This window comes from Primulina tabacum, chromosome 1 (genome assembly GCF_025594145.1).
Source record: "Primulina tabacum isolate GXHZ01 chromosome 1, ASM2559414v2, whole genome shotgun sequence".
NCBI lineage: Eukaryota > Viridiplantae > Streptophyta > Magnoliopsida > Lamiales > Gesneriaceae > Primulina > Primulina tabacum.
The window spans coordinates 46,445,598-46,460,618 of NC_134550.1; the positions used below are offsets into that span (position 1 = coordinate 46,445,598).

General features: G+C 34.7%; 1 protein-coding gene across 2 annotated transcripts; it reads left to right on the forward strand.

Moving 5' to 3' along the window:
• The first annotated feature begins 247 nt into the window (after positions 1-247).
• Positions 248-2,988, forward strand: LOC142544911 (rho-N domain-containing protein 1, chloroplastic-like). 2 transcript variants are annotated; one of them, XM_075651940.1, is made up of 2 exons: positions 248-407; positions 1,618-2,988. In XM_075651940.1, exons 1-2 carry the CDS (start codon positions 365-367, stop codon positions 2,712-2,714), a joined length of 1,140 nt encoding a protein of 379 aa, XP_075508055.1. In that variant the 5' UTR covers positions 248-364; the 3' UTR covers positions 2,715-2,988. The 2 variants fall into 2 exon arrangements, with proteins under 2 accessions (XP_075508055.1, XP_075508051.1); XM_075651936.1 differs by having other exon boundaries at positions 251-407; positions 1,594-2,988.
• The last annotated feature ends 12,033 nt before the right edge of the window (positions 2,989-15,021 follow it).

Genomic DNA, 15,021 nt, shown 5'->3' on the forward strand with positions numbered 1-15,021 from the left:
CTTGTAAAAAAATCTACAAGAATCTATGGAAAAACTCGGTGAGAACTAAGCAAAATACTATCATTTAAATACACATAAGAATACCATCTTTCTAGTATAATTATAAATGAATGGGCAAAAGCAAAAGCAAAAGCAAAAGCAAAAAAAAAAATAAATAAACTTGTTGCTATGGTGCCATAGGCCTAAAATGCTGACAAAATTAGTAGGTGGGCCTATATATTAAAGCCCATTTGTTATCCTTACTACTTGCCTCACACAGTAACATAAACACACCATTGAAATACCACTGCCAGAATTCGTCACGGGTCGACCCACGTAAAATCTACACCGCCGTTTGAAGAATTTCCTCGTGCAGCTTCTAGGCATGTCGCATCACTCGGTTTCGTTCGTTTCGAAGATTATTCCAGGTAAACGTTTTGTTTGGAAATGCACGATTGTGTTTGTGCAAAGCATTTTATGCATGTATTAAGCACTTGCTCTCAAAGTTTCGTGCTTTAGAAGAAATGCCTGCGTATCTGGTTTCTTATTCGTTAATGTTCCTTTTTGTTTGTAAATGAATTTATGTGAGGATTTTGTTTCTGCCTGGGATTGTGTTTTTGACTGATGCTCGTCATCTGTTTGATGAAATGTTTGTGTGAGTGCATTCCGTGATAGGCCTTAGCATGTTGTTTTCGGTTATTTGTGTGTATGAAGCTGTGCTGTGGTAGAGAAGATGATACACGGACTAAATCTAATGCTGATTTGAGCATTGGGATGTAAGGGTGTTTTTATTTCTATCGATATGATTTTATGGTGATAGGTCTGTTTCTAATCGGTGATTATGATTGTTTGTTGTGGAGGTAAGTGGAAAACCCTTTTTGCCTGAGAAGAAACTTGGAGTTCTTGGTCTCTTGCTTTGGCTCCACAGTCATGAACTCGGTTCCACTGGCAGTATAACTTGTGTAATCCTTGTTATGGCTATTTTTTAGCTTTCAGCATGCCGTTTAAACATAGCATGAGATGGTGCTTGTAGTTTATGACATTCAAGGTAAATACTGGAAAAATGTTTTGATAATCTTTCTGAATTCTACGTATCCTTAATCTGTGGGATTCCTTTATAGGATTTGTCAAAATTGTAAAGATGCTGAAATTATATTGTTAATCAGTCAATTTTCTAATTTTAATTTTCTAAAAAATGTTCTTTTGTTTTTTAAATTCTTGGTTGTTAAACTTCTTGCTCAGGAGTCTAACATTTGGCTTGTTCATTTTATTTTTTGTCTCTATATCCTCTTTCTAGGTATGAAGTTGTAGCACAACAATTTGTGTCTGCTCAATTATACATTTGATTTGGTGATGATATTTCAGTAGCCAATCTTGAGTTGAAAGATTCGATAAAGTTGTTTTTAACTGACTTCACCAGTACAACCTTACTGAAAATAATTTTTTTATTTGGTCGCAAATTTTTTTTTTCCAATTTTTACGGGATAAAAGAATGTTTTAAGTTCTTTTCGACAATAGTTTCACACAACTGATTATTGAAAGAGTAAGATTTGTTTCACGACCGACGGACCAACTTGTTTTTGTCAAGACTAACTAGAAATTAATGGTTTTCAGAACTATTTCTTAACCTCGATGCAGGATATGTGCCACATGATGGTAGGTGTCAGACCTACTCGGGAGTGTCTGGAAATACAGTGGGAATTTTATTCAACTCTTCTCGTGGTGACTACAAGCTCAATTCTGATGTAAGGTGTTTATCATTGAGACATGCTTCTAGGCACACATCTTCTGTATGTCATGCCAGTACAGGCAATTATCAGAGAAATTCAGATTCCTTTAACCGAAAAAGGTCGGGCTTTTCCCGGAATAGGAATAGGCACAATGAAGAGAGAGATGGGCATGAAGATATTGAAGCATCTGAAACGGTTCCATCAAAAAATGGACGACCCTTGCTTTCTGTCTCTGGAAACCAAAAGTTTCAGGGAACTGCAACTCCTGGTCCTAAAGAAAAAGAGATTGTTGAGTTATTTCGAAAGGTGCAAGCACAACTTCGTGAAAGAGCAGCAATGAAGGAAGAAAAGAAGGTTGAGGAATTACAAGGAAAAAACAAACAGAACGAAACTGTTGATTCTCTACTCAAGCTTCTTAGGAAACATTCAGTTCAGCAAGGCAAGAAAAGCACCAACGGCTCCAGAAGCAAGGAATTCATTCTTAATGAACCTGAACATGTCTCGTTAACTGAAGAGAGAAGCACAAACATCTCAGATTATGATCATATTGTGAAACACAAGACACAAGAAAGCCCAGGTCCACTTCGTAACAGGCCTAAATCAAATTTCCAAAAACGTTCACCGGTCCCTGAAATCAGGTTCCAGCCCAAGGATTCTGATGACTTAGTCACTCCAATCTCGCAGGGCAATCTAGATGGTAATACAAAAGGGCTGACATTGGAGGTCGAAGCTGAAAACGGTCTTGAACTCAATATTGAATCTGATTTTGATTCTGAATCTTATGTGGAGCCACTTTTTTCAGAAGGAAACGTGCTTGATGAGATGACGGAGGATGAAGCTTCTCATATTTATGGTGGTGAGTTTCTGGATGCAGCAGAAGCTAGTGATTTAAGTGCAATGAAGCTGACTGAACTGAAAGCTCTTGCCAAGTCTCGTGGCATGAAAGGATTCTCGAAGTTGAAAAAGTTTGAGCTTATCGAATTGCTGAGCGAGAGCTTGATCTGATGTTGTCTCCTCGTGGGGAATATCCACAAGTTTTCGATGCTGAGATTTTTCTCATGTTTCTCTTAATTAATTTTTCGTCAGTTTGTTCTCTTCTCCAACATCCCCTGTAACTTTTCACCCCCTTTTGATTCTGGAAACATTTGTCATATTACTTATTTTGGTGAAATTTGTTTCTAGTTAGTGAAACCCGTGAAACTTTGATCACAAAATAAGCATGTTGGTTTATTCGCTTGCTCTCCAATCCATTCTATGAAAGTTCCATTTGTGGTGTTCATGGATGGAGTGGGGACAGACGAAACATAGTGAAAATAACGTCGGCCCTGGTTTTCTGTCCGTGATCGGAGTCATGTTGGAGCTATGAGAGAAATGTGGTTTGATACTCAGATGTATGTCAAAGTTCTCAATAAAATATACAACTCATGTGACCAATTATAATACTAGATAAAAACATTGCAATTTAAGTTTATATTCAAATAGAATGTACTTGGATGGATGGATGATGGATGGATGGATTTCTCAAATATATTTATTACTTAAATCAATTACATTTGTTTCGACAATCATGAATCATTTTGATTTGATTTTGAGGGTCTCTATTAGCTGCCTATCCTATCTATGACTACTACAAAACAAGGATTACAGCCCCATTTTAAGTGACAAAAGAGCCTAAATTTGTTCGGTTGATTTTTATGTTGATGAGAGTGAGTGCACATTTGGTTTCTTCTCTTCTAAAGCCTTAACAAGCAAGGGGACAGCAGATTTGGGTTCATATGGACTAGTTTAATCATTTAAATTTTGTTCAAATTGCAATTTCTCATCGCATTTTGACCCACCCTTTTAAAAAATACTCGTAGTTAGTATAGTCTAACTTTAAATTGGATAATCCTTGTAGAAGTTTTAGTTTTTAACTTTAGTCCCACAATTATTGTATTCATATTTCTTTATATTTTTGTGAATTTTAGATGTACTTATGTGGATTACAAGATTTTGGAGTAGTAAAATATTTCTAGCATAAAGATTAATATTTTTTATGAATTGGGTCGGACTAGTTCCGAGTTTCGTGTCCAACTATTATTATTTTTAATATAAAACTACTTTTATTAATGAACATTTTTTTATTTAGTATTTTCAGGTGAACAATACTAACTAATCATAAAAATAAAATAATTGAAACATTGATTTTATAATGAACATCTAAACTGCAACACGATTTATTAAAACATATTTTGAATATTCCGGATCTTCGTCGGAACTTGAGCTTTGAAATGCATCGATTGCTCCAGCGATCATATTCTTTTTTCGGCTGCAACAATCTTGTAGGCATGTTAACATAGAAAGTGTTCTCTGGCTTCAAATTAGTTCTTTGTTCACCAATGATTCTTCCACATACTGAAAATTCTGATTCAGAAGCAACACTTGAACTTTAAACGGGTAGGACAGCTTTTGCAATTGCCGCTAACACTGGATAAAGTAAAATAAAAAAACTTTCCACCAATCAAGGAAATCGAAATTCTCCGTAGTCTCAATATATTGACTTAGATAAATTTGGATCTCATTGTAATTTGTTATTATCATAGATTTTTCTTTGAACTTTTTTCGTTTCAAATTTTGAAAGAAGTTGAGTGCTCCACTTTTGTTTTTATATGTCGGTCTCTCCTTCGGCTGTGCACTCAGTGTTAGAGTAGATGTCATGTAAGCCAACTGTTGGCTGGAGAATTTATTGACTCAAGTGTAATAAATAATCTTTATTTTAATATAATTTACTTTTTAATGGTTTCGTTTTACTTTATCTGTATACCCATGCAATCAGCATATATAAAGTCCTTGATTATGCTTTAATACAAATGAATCGTAATTCGATGTTTAAACTCATTTGTAAACACTGCATATTCTAAATTCGTTCTTAGTCGATTCGGCCGCCTAAAATAAGGATAAAGGCCTGATGCGACTTTGATTGTTGCACTCCAAAGAGCAGGTTGCCCACAAGTAGTATAATTCGGTGAGTCCGAATATCGTATCCACAGAGAATCTAAGGTAATTACAAGTCCACTACAATGTCTTTTTGTTTTTGTTTTTTTTTTCGTTTAATTGTTTGAATCTTTAATTGATAATTTTTAATTGTTCAAATTTTAATTTAAGTAGTTGAGATTAAAGGATCCACTCTTGGTATTTTAATAAAGCTAACATTAATGAACAATATTGAAATCCACCTAATAAAATGGTTCCAATATATTAAATAATCATATTTATATTATGTTATTTATTATTATCTTATAAGTATATATATCAAAACTCATAAATGTTGTCAAGTATTTATTGTGCTATATATAAATATTTGTAAACACTAAATCAAGGTTCCCACTTTAAATGGTCGGTAAAACCAAACTAACATTTAAATGGTACCAAGAAATGAATATTATGATATATTCATATATAATAAATCAAGGCATCCACTTTAAATGGTTGGTAAAACCAAACAAACATTTAAATGGTACCAAGAAATTAATATTATGATATATTCATATATAATAAATCAAGGCATCCACTTTAAATGGTTGGTAATACCAAACTAACATTTAAATGGTTCCAAGAATTTAGTGTAACATATAGCAACAATAAATCAAAACTCCCACTTATAAGTAGAGTATAATAATGGTTAAAGAAATAAATATAAAATAAACAATAAATAATGATTAAATAATATAAAATATAGATTCTTACCTTTTAATAACCTTATTATCATGCCAATAGTTTCACCTTTTGATCTCAACTTTGGGAAGTTAGCTACTCATTATTCAAAGTGTAAAACTTTGAATATGAAATTAACATGCTAATTATATTTAAATGAAGAAATAAAAGAAAAACAAAGAGAGAAATATTATGAACTCAAAGGTTTGTTCATAAAATGAGGGATATCTCAATACATTACAATGCACCCCTATTTATAGCCAAATTTGGGGAGACAACCACAAATAAAATATTTTTTTTACACAAAAGTCTTCATTGGTGTTCCAAGAAGTTATATTTTAATACACATCACTTTTGAAAATCTTCCCTATCCGAACTTTATTTTCCACATAAAACAAAACATGTAGATAATTGAGTTGTTTGAATTGTGGTATTTTTTTCACCATTTGACCAAGTAATTTGAGAGATATGGTCAAAATACTAGAGCATGGTAAAACTGTCACTCCTTTGGTAACTTTATTTGTTGCTTAATTTGATCCCAATTGTGAGAAGATTTTTATCTAATGCTTGTCACCAATATTGTAGATATTATCATCAACTTTCTACAGGTCCAAGAATCATCTTAATCTCATTTGCAACGCCAATGTTATTCTTGTTTTATCGAACCTGTAAAAATAGTAAAAACTTATAATTACACAACAACTTATATTTTATACAATTTATTATAAACATATAATATTTAAACATTTAATAAATCAAAACTATAAATTTATATTATAAAACATTTAATTAATATACAATTTTTTTATCTTTATCAAGGCCGTTTGAGCTCGAGACTAGCATATGTGATATTGTGTACTGCGTTTTTTGGTAAGGGCATAGAGATGTCCAAAATGCAGATGGGTAGTCATATGATGATTATACCGAACAACCCTCCCTCGGACTTTCCAAGTGGATATGATTAATCGAGAGGATAAGTCCGTGATTATGATTGTATGTCATTAGTCCTTACGACCCGGGACAACACTGAGGCTCTATATGCTAGAGCTGTGCTTTGACTCGTTTACTGGCTCCAGGAGAGTCATCAAGTGGCGAGGTTGGGTACAGTTGCGACACATGTAGGAGCCAGTGCATTGTAGTCAGGAATTCACCGCTCACCTACGGGTGTGAATATCCTATGTGATCTGATGAAATAATAGTGCGTGGAATCTATGGCCAGAGTATGAGATGCACATTGAAGAAGAAGTTCTCCAATGGTACATGCGATGACACTATTTATATGTATCACATAGTTATCGAATTATTATGCAACCCTCGATGAACCAATGGTTGCAGATTCGATCGGGATATATGAGATGAAGGGACAGTACTGTATGCTAATCATAATTGACTGGTTCTTGCAGGCACTATCAGTGATACCTAGGGAATCATGGGGCGATGCTGCTAGACGCTCTTATCATGATTCAGTGGGTTTAATCAGAAATATGATTTCTGACATTCTCATGATCAATTGTTGATATATAGAATGGGGCAAATAAGGGTAAGCCTGAATAAAGGATTATGTCATGAATCACAAAGAGTTGTGAACCCACGGCTAGCTGTATCTCTGAACCATTGAGGGTCACACAAGCACTGGATCGTTTGTTCCCGTTGAGAGAATAAATTCAATGAGTTGAATTTATATTATGATATAGTAAATTCTTTAATAATTGTGGATAGTTAGTGATAAAATTATTAGATATATGATTTATCAATTAATTAAATTTGTTTAATTAAATTGATGTTAATATTTGATATTAAATGCATGAAGGATGATCGAGAGCCTTGACCAATATGTTAGGTGTATGTTATGATATTTTACTGTTTTATTCATTTGGTTAATATTTGATATTATTAAAGTGGGCCTGGTTTGTGGCTCATTCCAACCCCATGAGATGTATCCATTATGTACCATGACTATTTAAATGTAATTATTAGAAATCATGGGAGATCAAGACTGGAAGATGGTGGACCCGATGCACAAGATGAAGACATGTAAAATATTGGAAGCTCTTGTAATAGTTGCATTTGCATCCCTGCATTTACCTAGGTTTTGGACCTGGATCCATGTTTGGCTCACATGGATCTAATAGTGTTGGCGATCCGATCATCCTTATTTATTGTTGAATGTCATATTATGATATATGCGATATATAATAATATGCATGTATGTATATTATAAAATAATATAATTGCATGAATCCGGCAAACATAAAAAACATGGCACGCGATTTTTAAATTAAAATGATGAGACAATTTTAAAATTAAAATCCCTCATTTTGAATATGATTCAAAATTTATATCAAACGAAAAAGTAAAAATTAAAAGAGTTTAATTTTTCCTTGCCTTTCATCAGCTGTGGTTGCATGTTGATCGCTACCCAAGGACAGTGTCTGGCTCATATTATTGGGGAGGCCTTGACGCCGGAAAGCTGTGACTTCCACCGGACATATGATGTAATTGAGTGAAACTTCCATGACTTCGGCTCATATTATTGGGGGAACTCATGGCGACCGTCTACTACAATTCAATATTGATGGGTCGGTTTGACACGCGAAAATAAACGGCGTCATATTATTGGGTCCTTATTAAACGTGAGGCAAAACACGCGGAGGTTGCATATGAATGCAATTGGATTCTACCTTTTAGAAATTATAATTGGCTGATATTATTCGATATTATAATTGGCTAATTGGACTCTACGTGCCCACTAAGGAAATACGATTTCTCTTTTTCATCATAGAGTGGTGAAAATGTCAAAATAGTGGGAGAGAATTTATAAAATAAAAAAATACATATTTTATATCTTAAAATTATTTTAAAATTATCAGCAACCATTATTCTGTTTCCGTATCAGTATATATTCGATTTCGTCACGTAATCCATTTTTATTATTAAAAAGCTAATCGAATCTAATTTTCAAGACTGGTTGGGAAAATTGTTTTGAATTCGGAGAATTTGACATACACACTATTGTCAGTCCTGCTGAACTGACAAAGCATGCAAGATGGTAGGACCATAGTATGCAAGCTAAAGAGTAACATGATCGCTTCTGTCAAATGAACTGTAGGGACAGTTTGAGGAAATGTTGAATGCTACTGACATTCGAATGCACGTGCAAGAGTTGCATGGTGTATGAAACTCATACAATGATGCACATTACTTTCAAGGAGCTCATGACTACACGTATACAAGATGGGCCTTTAGCCCATGAGCGTGGTGTACGTATGACTGGGCTTATTGAGAATGTGATGGGCCTGGAATATGTGATTCCGAACAAGTTACTAGATAACATCAATTTGTTGTCTTTCTCTTTCTCATTTGACGGGGTGATGGTGAACTTCAATTTGAATAAGACAGATGATAGCCTTGAAGAGCTAGTCAATACGCTATAACTTATGAGATCACCATAAAACAGGAAATTGTTGTTTTTCTAATGGGCCTCTCATCAGACGAAAAATGGCCCACAAGATAAGGGAAAGAAATGTTCTGCCCCTCACAAGAAAAACAAACCCAATAAGAGGCAAACTCTGAAGGACACTTAAAAGGCCTACAAATTCAGATAAGTCAGAACATATTTATTTCACTGCAAGAAGTCCGGACATAAGAAATTATATGTGCCAGAAATGTTCTGGAAATGATAAGTGAATGTCCAAGTAAACATGATTTCAACAACAAACAAAAGAAAGTTAGATGATCCGAATCCCACACAAATATGGCACGCTAGACTATGTCACATTTACCAAAGAAAGATGCGCAAACTAGTGGGAGAAGGCATGTTTGACTTGTCAGACATAAATTCTCTACTTACATGTAAATTCTGTCTAAGAGGAAAAATGACAAAGACTCCATTCAATGGAAACGTGGAACGTGCGCATGATCTACTGGATATGATCCACACAGACGTTTGTGACCCGCTAAGTGTTAGCACAAAATTTGGGCATTCCTACTTCATTACCTTTACTAACGACCATTCGAGGTATGGGTACGTTTATTTGATGAAACACAAATCTGAAGCATTTGAAAAGTTCAAAGAGTTCAGATCTGAAGTAGAAAACCAGCTTGAAAGAAGTATTAAGGCACTTCGATCTGATCGAGGTTGAGAATATTTAATTGCTGAATTTTTGGGTTATTTAAAAGAGAATGCTATTCTCTCACAGTGAACTCCACCAGCAACACCACAATTGAATGGTGTTTCTGAATGTCGAAATCGAACCTTGATGGACATGGTTCGATCCATGATGAAATTCACTTAATTGCCTATATCATTTTGGGGCTTTGCGCTTGAAACTGCGGCATGTTGTTGAATAATGTCCATACTAAAGCAGTTGATAAAACACCATATGAGATATGGATGAGAAAAACTCCCAAATATTCTTACATGAGAATATGAGGATGTCATGCTTACGTAAAGCAGACAGTGGGAGACAAATTGGATAGTAGATCCACTTTGTGCTACTTTGTAGGTGAAAGGGGATCGATTAAGGTGCTTTCTTGCGCAACTGGAAGTTTCAAAATTATTTTTCTAGCAAGAAAATCGAGCACCCTAAACTATAGCGTGTAGCAAATACAATAAAACACAAAATGTCATACATAGGGTGTTTTTAGAATTTTACCTATCAATTTTAAAAGATTGATGATGGCTCCAACTTAAGTTGTCAAACAACTAAGCTCTTCAATGGCAAGACTATTCTACAAGCTTCCAATGAGCACTCATTGCTCAAAATTAAGCCCACCACCAACAAGGAAGATCCACCTTACACTTGCACTAGAAAAATGTAAAGCATTTTCTTTGAGAAGAGTATGCTTTCAACAACAATTGATGAAGAAAAATTGAAGGGAAAAATACTCTAAAATTTCGGCCAAAGCCTTCTTAGGAGAGAGAGAGAGGAGTGTTTTTCTTGGTGTATGAAAAAGTAAAAGTGAGCATGTGCATGCCATGCTTTGAATATTGAAAAATTAGCCTCCAACCCTTCACATCCCATGCATGCTATTCTATTTGGGCTTGTAACAATTACAAGGCCCATGGACTTTTATTTAAATGTCTCAAACACATTTGAGACCATTTAAACTTTACCTGATTTTACTCAAGCCCACTAGTTGAATAATTATTTTCTACTGGACTCAACAAGGCCCAATGTTATTTAATTAATTCAACACTTGAATTAATTTAATTATTTGGACTCTACTAAGTCCACTAGTGTTTAATTAATTCAATACTTGAATTAATTTAATTTAGTCCATAATAATGTTTATGAAAATCACAATTTTCAAATGCATTATTTGTTTGGCCAACTTTTAATTTAGGAACACTTCCTCGAATTAAAAGTCACATTTCCCTTATAGAATTCATACTTCTAATTTTTCTTGTGCTTATAAACTCCTTTATAAGCCGTTCAACACATTGAACTAATTTCCTTCTCAACGGGATCTAGAAATTTAGCACTTGTGTGGCCCTCAATGGTTCATTGATACAACTAGCCGTGGGTTCACATCTTAATATGATTCGGGTCTAAACATGTCCTTATATGAGCATACTTCAATTGCTCCATTCTTAATTATCAACTCCTTGATAATAAGAACGTCAGAACTCAAGTCTGATAGTACCCAACCAATCATGTCTAGCAGCATCGCTTACATGATTCCCTAGATATCAAATGATAGTGCCTGCAATAACCATTCCATTATGGTTAGCGTACAGTACGGTCCCTTCATCTCATATATCCCGATCGATTCGACAACTATTGGTATATCGAGAGCTGTCAAAGAATCGATACTATGTGTAATGTCGTAGTTGCATCGATGGTGTAATCTAAGAAACCCCTTTCTTAATTACCACCATACTCTGATCAGAGATTTCAAACTACATACACATAGGATATCCATACCCGAAGGTAAGCGGTGAATCCCCGACTACAATGCATCGACTCCTATATGTTTCGAAAAAAACACCCAACCTTGCCACCTGATGACTCCATATGAGTCGGTAAACAAGTCAAAGTGCAATGCTAGTATATAAAGTCTCAATGTTGTCCCGAGTCATAAGGACATGATGTACAACCATAAACTAGGACGTTTCCACTCGATAAGTGAGAACCACTTGGAAAGTCCTATATGGAGGGTTGTTCAGTGCACTCTACCAGGAGCACCTATCTGCATGCTCGGACATCACAATATCCACTACCAATGAAACATGGTACTCACATCGCAGATACTAGTCTCAAACTTGAGCGGCCTATATCCTTCTTTGCGGCGGCTGAATTGACTAGGAACTGTTTAGAACATATAGTATTCCAAATATGAGTTTCATGATACTCATCATATGAGCATCTCATATTCTTTCTACTATTTGTATATTCAAGGACTTTATCTATGCAACTAGCACGGGTATACAGATAAAGATGTGCCAAAAGAATAATTTCAAATATTATTAAAATAAACATTGTCTATACAAAGAGTTTCATTGTGAACACTCGGCCAACACTCGGCTCGACGTGCACCCACTCTAACAGTAGGATATCCAAAGATTTCTGTTGGATATTATTTCTATCATCCCAATGAAGGAAAAATGTTTGTTTCAAGAAATGCCACTTTTTTGAAAAGAAATTTCTATTAGATAAAAAAGGCAAGATGATAGAACTTGAAGAAATTCAAGATACTCCCTCGACTATAGAAGTTGAACGAATTTCCCAACAACCAGTAGTTCAAGTACAAGCTCCTAGAAGGTCTGATATGATTATTAGATCACCTGCATGATATACGCTTCTTCATGAACAAAACCGTGATGAGCATTTTGTTGGATGTGATCCAATGAATTTCAAAGAAGCAATATCTGATACTGATTCAACCAAATGACTTGAAGCCATTGACCGACGATTTCGGTTGGAAATAAATCTAGCAAGCGGACTAGGTCAAGTTATAGTATTTGGAGATGAGTCCAGGTATCGTACCCACAGAGATCGATGTTTAATTACTAGAATATGAATTATTTTTCCTAATTTAGGCTAATAAAGTTCAAATGATGGGAGATAGATTAATCAAAACTAAATTAAACAATTTAAATAAATTAACCAAAGCAAAAAAATCCAAATTATTAAATTAGACGAAAATTCAAATTATTTAAAAACGACTAAGGTGCACAACGGTACCGAGACAACTTATAATCTACGTGTCAAATTCATATTCAATAAATTAATTATTTAATTCACGACGTAATTCTTAAAATTATTTATTAAACGATTCCTCGAATTAATAAACCTAATTAAATCTAATAGTCCAATTATTCCTAGCTGAATTTAATTAGATTCAACCGCATTAGATCGCTGAGAAATTCCAGTTTTTCAACCTTAAGTCGCACACTGAAATCGAATACTATTTCTAGTCGGTTTAACCATGTGTTGATTGATGTATGAAGCAAATATTAATCTATCGCCTTTCGGTTTTAGATCAACAAATAAATATTCTATTTAATTGGTCAGATTAAAAGAACACGTGATAAATGACATCAATCAATGAATAAAATAAATAATCTAATTGAATTAAACTCAAAACATCAAAAAATAATATGTCTTGGCCCTATCGTGGCCTTATTCTATAAAAAATCTACTCCATAACTTCAAAATAAACGTGCAAATCCGTGTTTAAGTTCAATGAAGAAAACATAGTTAAGAAAGAGTGAAAAGAATTCTCAGTGATTTGACGTGTGTTGAGGAATTCCTCCAGCTTTTGTCTTCTGTCTTCCTCCCTTCTTTTCCTTCTTCCACGCTGGTGCTACTTCACAGTAGCTTTCTGTTCCGCCCTTCCTCTCCTGTGTTTCTCTTCTTTTTCTGCTGTTACGGCTGCTTCCTTCTTATGTACGCTTCTGCACACTTTTATTATTTTTAATGGCCCTATTTCTTGTATTCTTTTTAAGCCCATCTCCACTTAAACCTTATAGATAAGGAGATTGTAGATTTTATTTTCAAAGATTAGGCTTTATCTTGATCAAGATCTCCATAGATTTTTCAAAACTTCAATAATATCAAGATATAAAATATAAAAATATTTTATTTCCTTTCTTGTAGTATTTTTTTCTTTGAAGTCTTGTAAATTCATCTTTTATTCCAAATTTAATTATTTTCCTCTTTTATTCAAATCTACAATTATTAATTCAATTAAGCACATAAATTGGGATAAAAAGTCTAGATAACCACAAATAAAATCCCTAAAAATCTCTATAAGATTTGAGCTTATCAGCCATGCAGTCTGAAATGGACTCTATGTATTCAAACCAAGTCTGGACATTGGTGGATCCACATGAGGGAATTGTTCCAATATGAAGCAAATGGATCTACAAAAGAAAGCTTGGGGCGGATGAAAAGGTAGTGACCTTCAAAGCAAGACTGGTTGCAAAAGGTTATACTCAAAGGCAAGGAATTGACTATGAGGAAACTTTTTCACCGGTTGCTATGTTTAAGTCCATTAGAATAATATTAGTCATAGCAGCATGGTATGACTATGAGATATGACAAATGGATGTAAAGACTGCATTCCTCAATGGAGACATCAAAGAAGAAATTTATATGTCTCAACCTGAGGGATACACGTCGGTAGGAAGTGAGCATAAGGTATTCAAACTTCAGAGATCAATATATGGTCTCAAGCAGGCGTCAAGGAGTTGGAACCTCAGATTTGATAACACTATCAAAGAGTTTGGTTTTGCTAAGAATCATGAGGAACCATGTGTGTACAAGAAAGTTAGTGGGAGTGCAGTGACATTCCTTATACTTTATGTTGATGACATCCTTTTCATTGGGAATGATGTAGGACTAATGCAATCAACTAAAGTATGGTTAGCAAGTAAATTCTCCATGAAAGACATGGGTGATGCATCCTATGTATTGGGAATACAAATCTATAGAGATAGATCAAAGATGATACTAGGACTCACCCAAGCCACTTATATCGATACCATTTTGAAATGATTCTCTATGGAAGAGTCCAAGAGAGGATACTTACCAATGTGTCATGGTATTACTCTATCTAAAGCTATGCGTGCCAAAACTGATGAAGAGATAGAGATGATGACACATATTCCATATGCGTCAGCTATTGGTAGTATCATGTATGGTATGATATCGACACGTCCTGATGTTGCCCACGCTCTGAGAGTTACAAGAAGATATCAGGCGAACCCTTGTCCAATGCATTGGAAGGCTGTGAAAGATATTCTTAAGTACTTGAGAAGGACTAAGAACTTGTTCATAGTCTATGGGGGTGGAAAATTGAAATTGGAAGGCTGCACTGATTCTAGCTTCCAATGTGACATAGATGATTCGAAATTGACATCTGGTTTTGTAATCATGCTAAATGGTGCGACTGTCTCTTGGAAAAGTTCCGAGCAATACACCGTTGCGGATTCCACCACTGAAGCTGAATACATTGATGCATCTGTTGCAGCCAAAGAGGCCGTTTGGATGAGAAATTTTGTCCAAGATTTGGGCGTTATTCCAAATGAAGTTGATCTAGTCCCGGTGTACTGCGAAAACATTGGTGTCGTTGCGCAAGCAAGGGAACCAAGGTCTCATCAGCGATCCAAACA

Excerpts from the sequence above, each read along its gene's own strand:
- LOC142544911 (XM_075651936.1), top strand. The coding sequence starts at position 365 with ATGTCGCATCACTCGGTTTCGTTCGTTTCGAAGATTATTCCAG. Across the intron at positions 408-1,593 it reads CGTTTCGAAGATTATTCCAG|AACTATTTCTTAACCTCGAT; the intron begins GTAAACGTTTTG and ends AATGGTTTTCAG.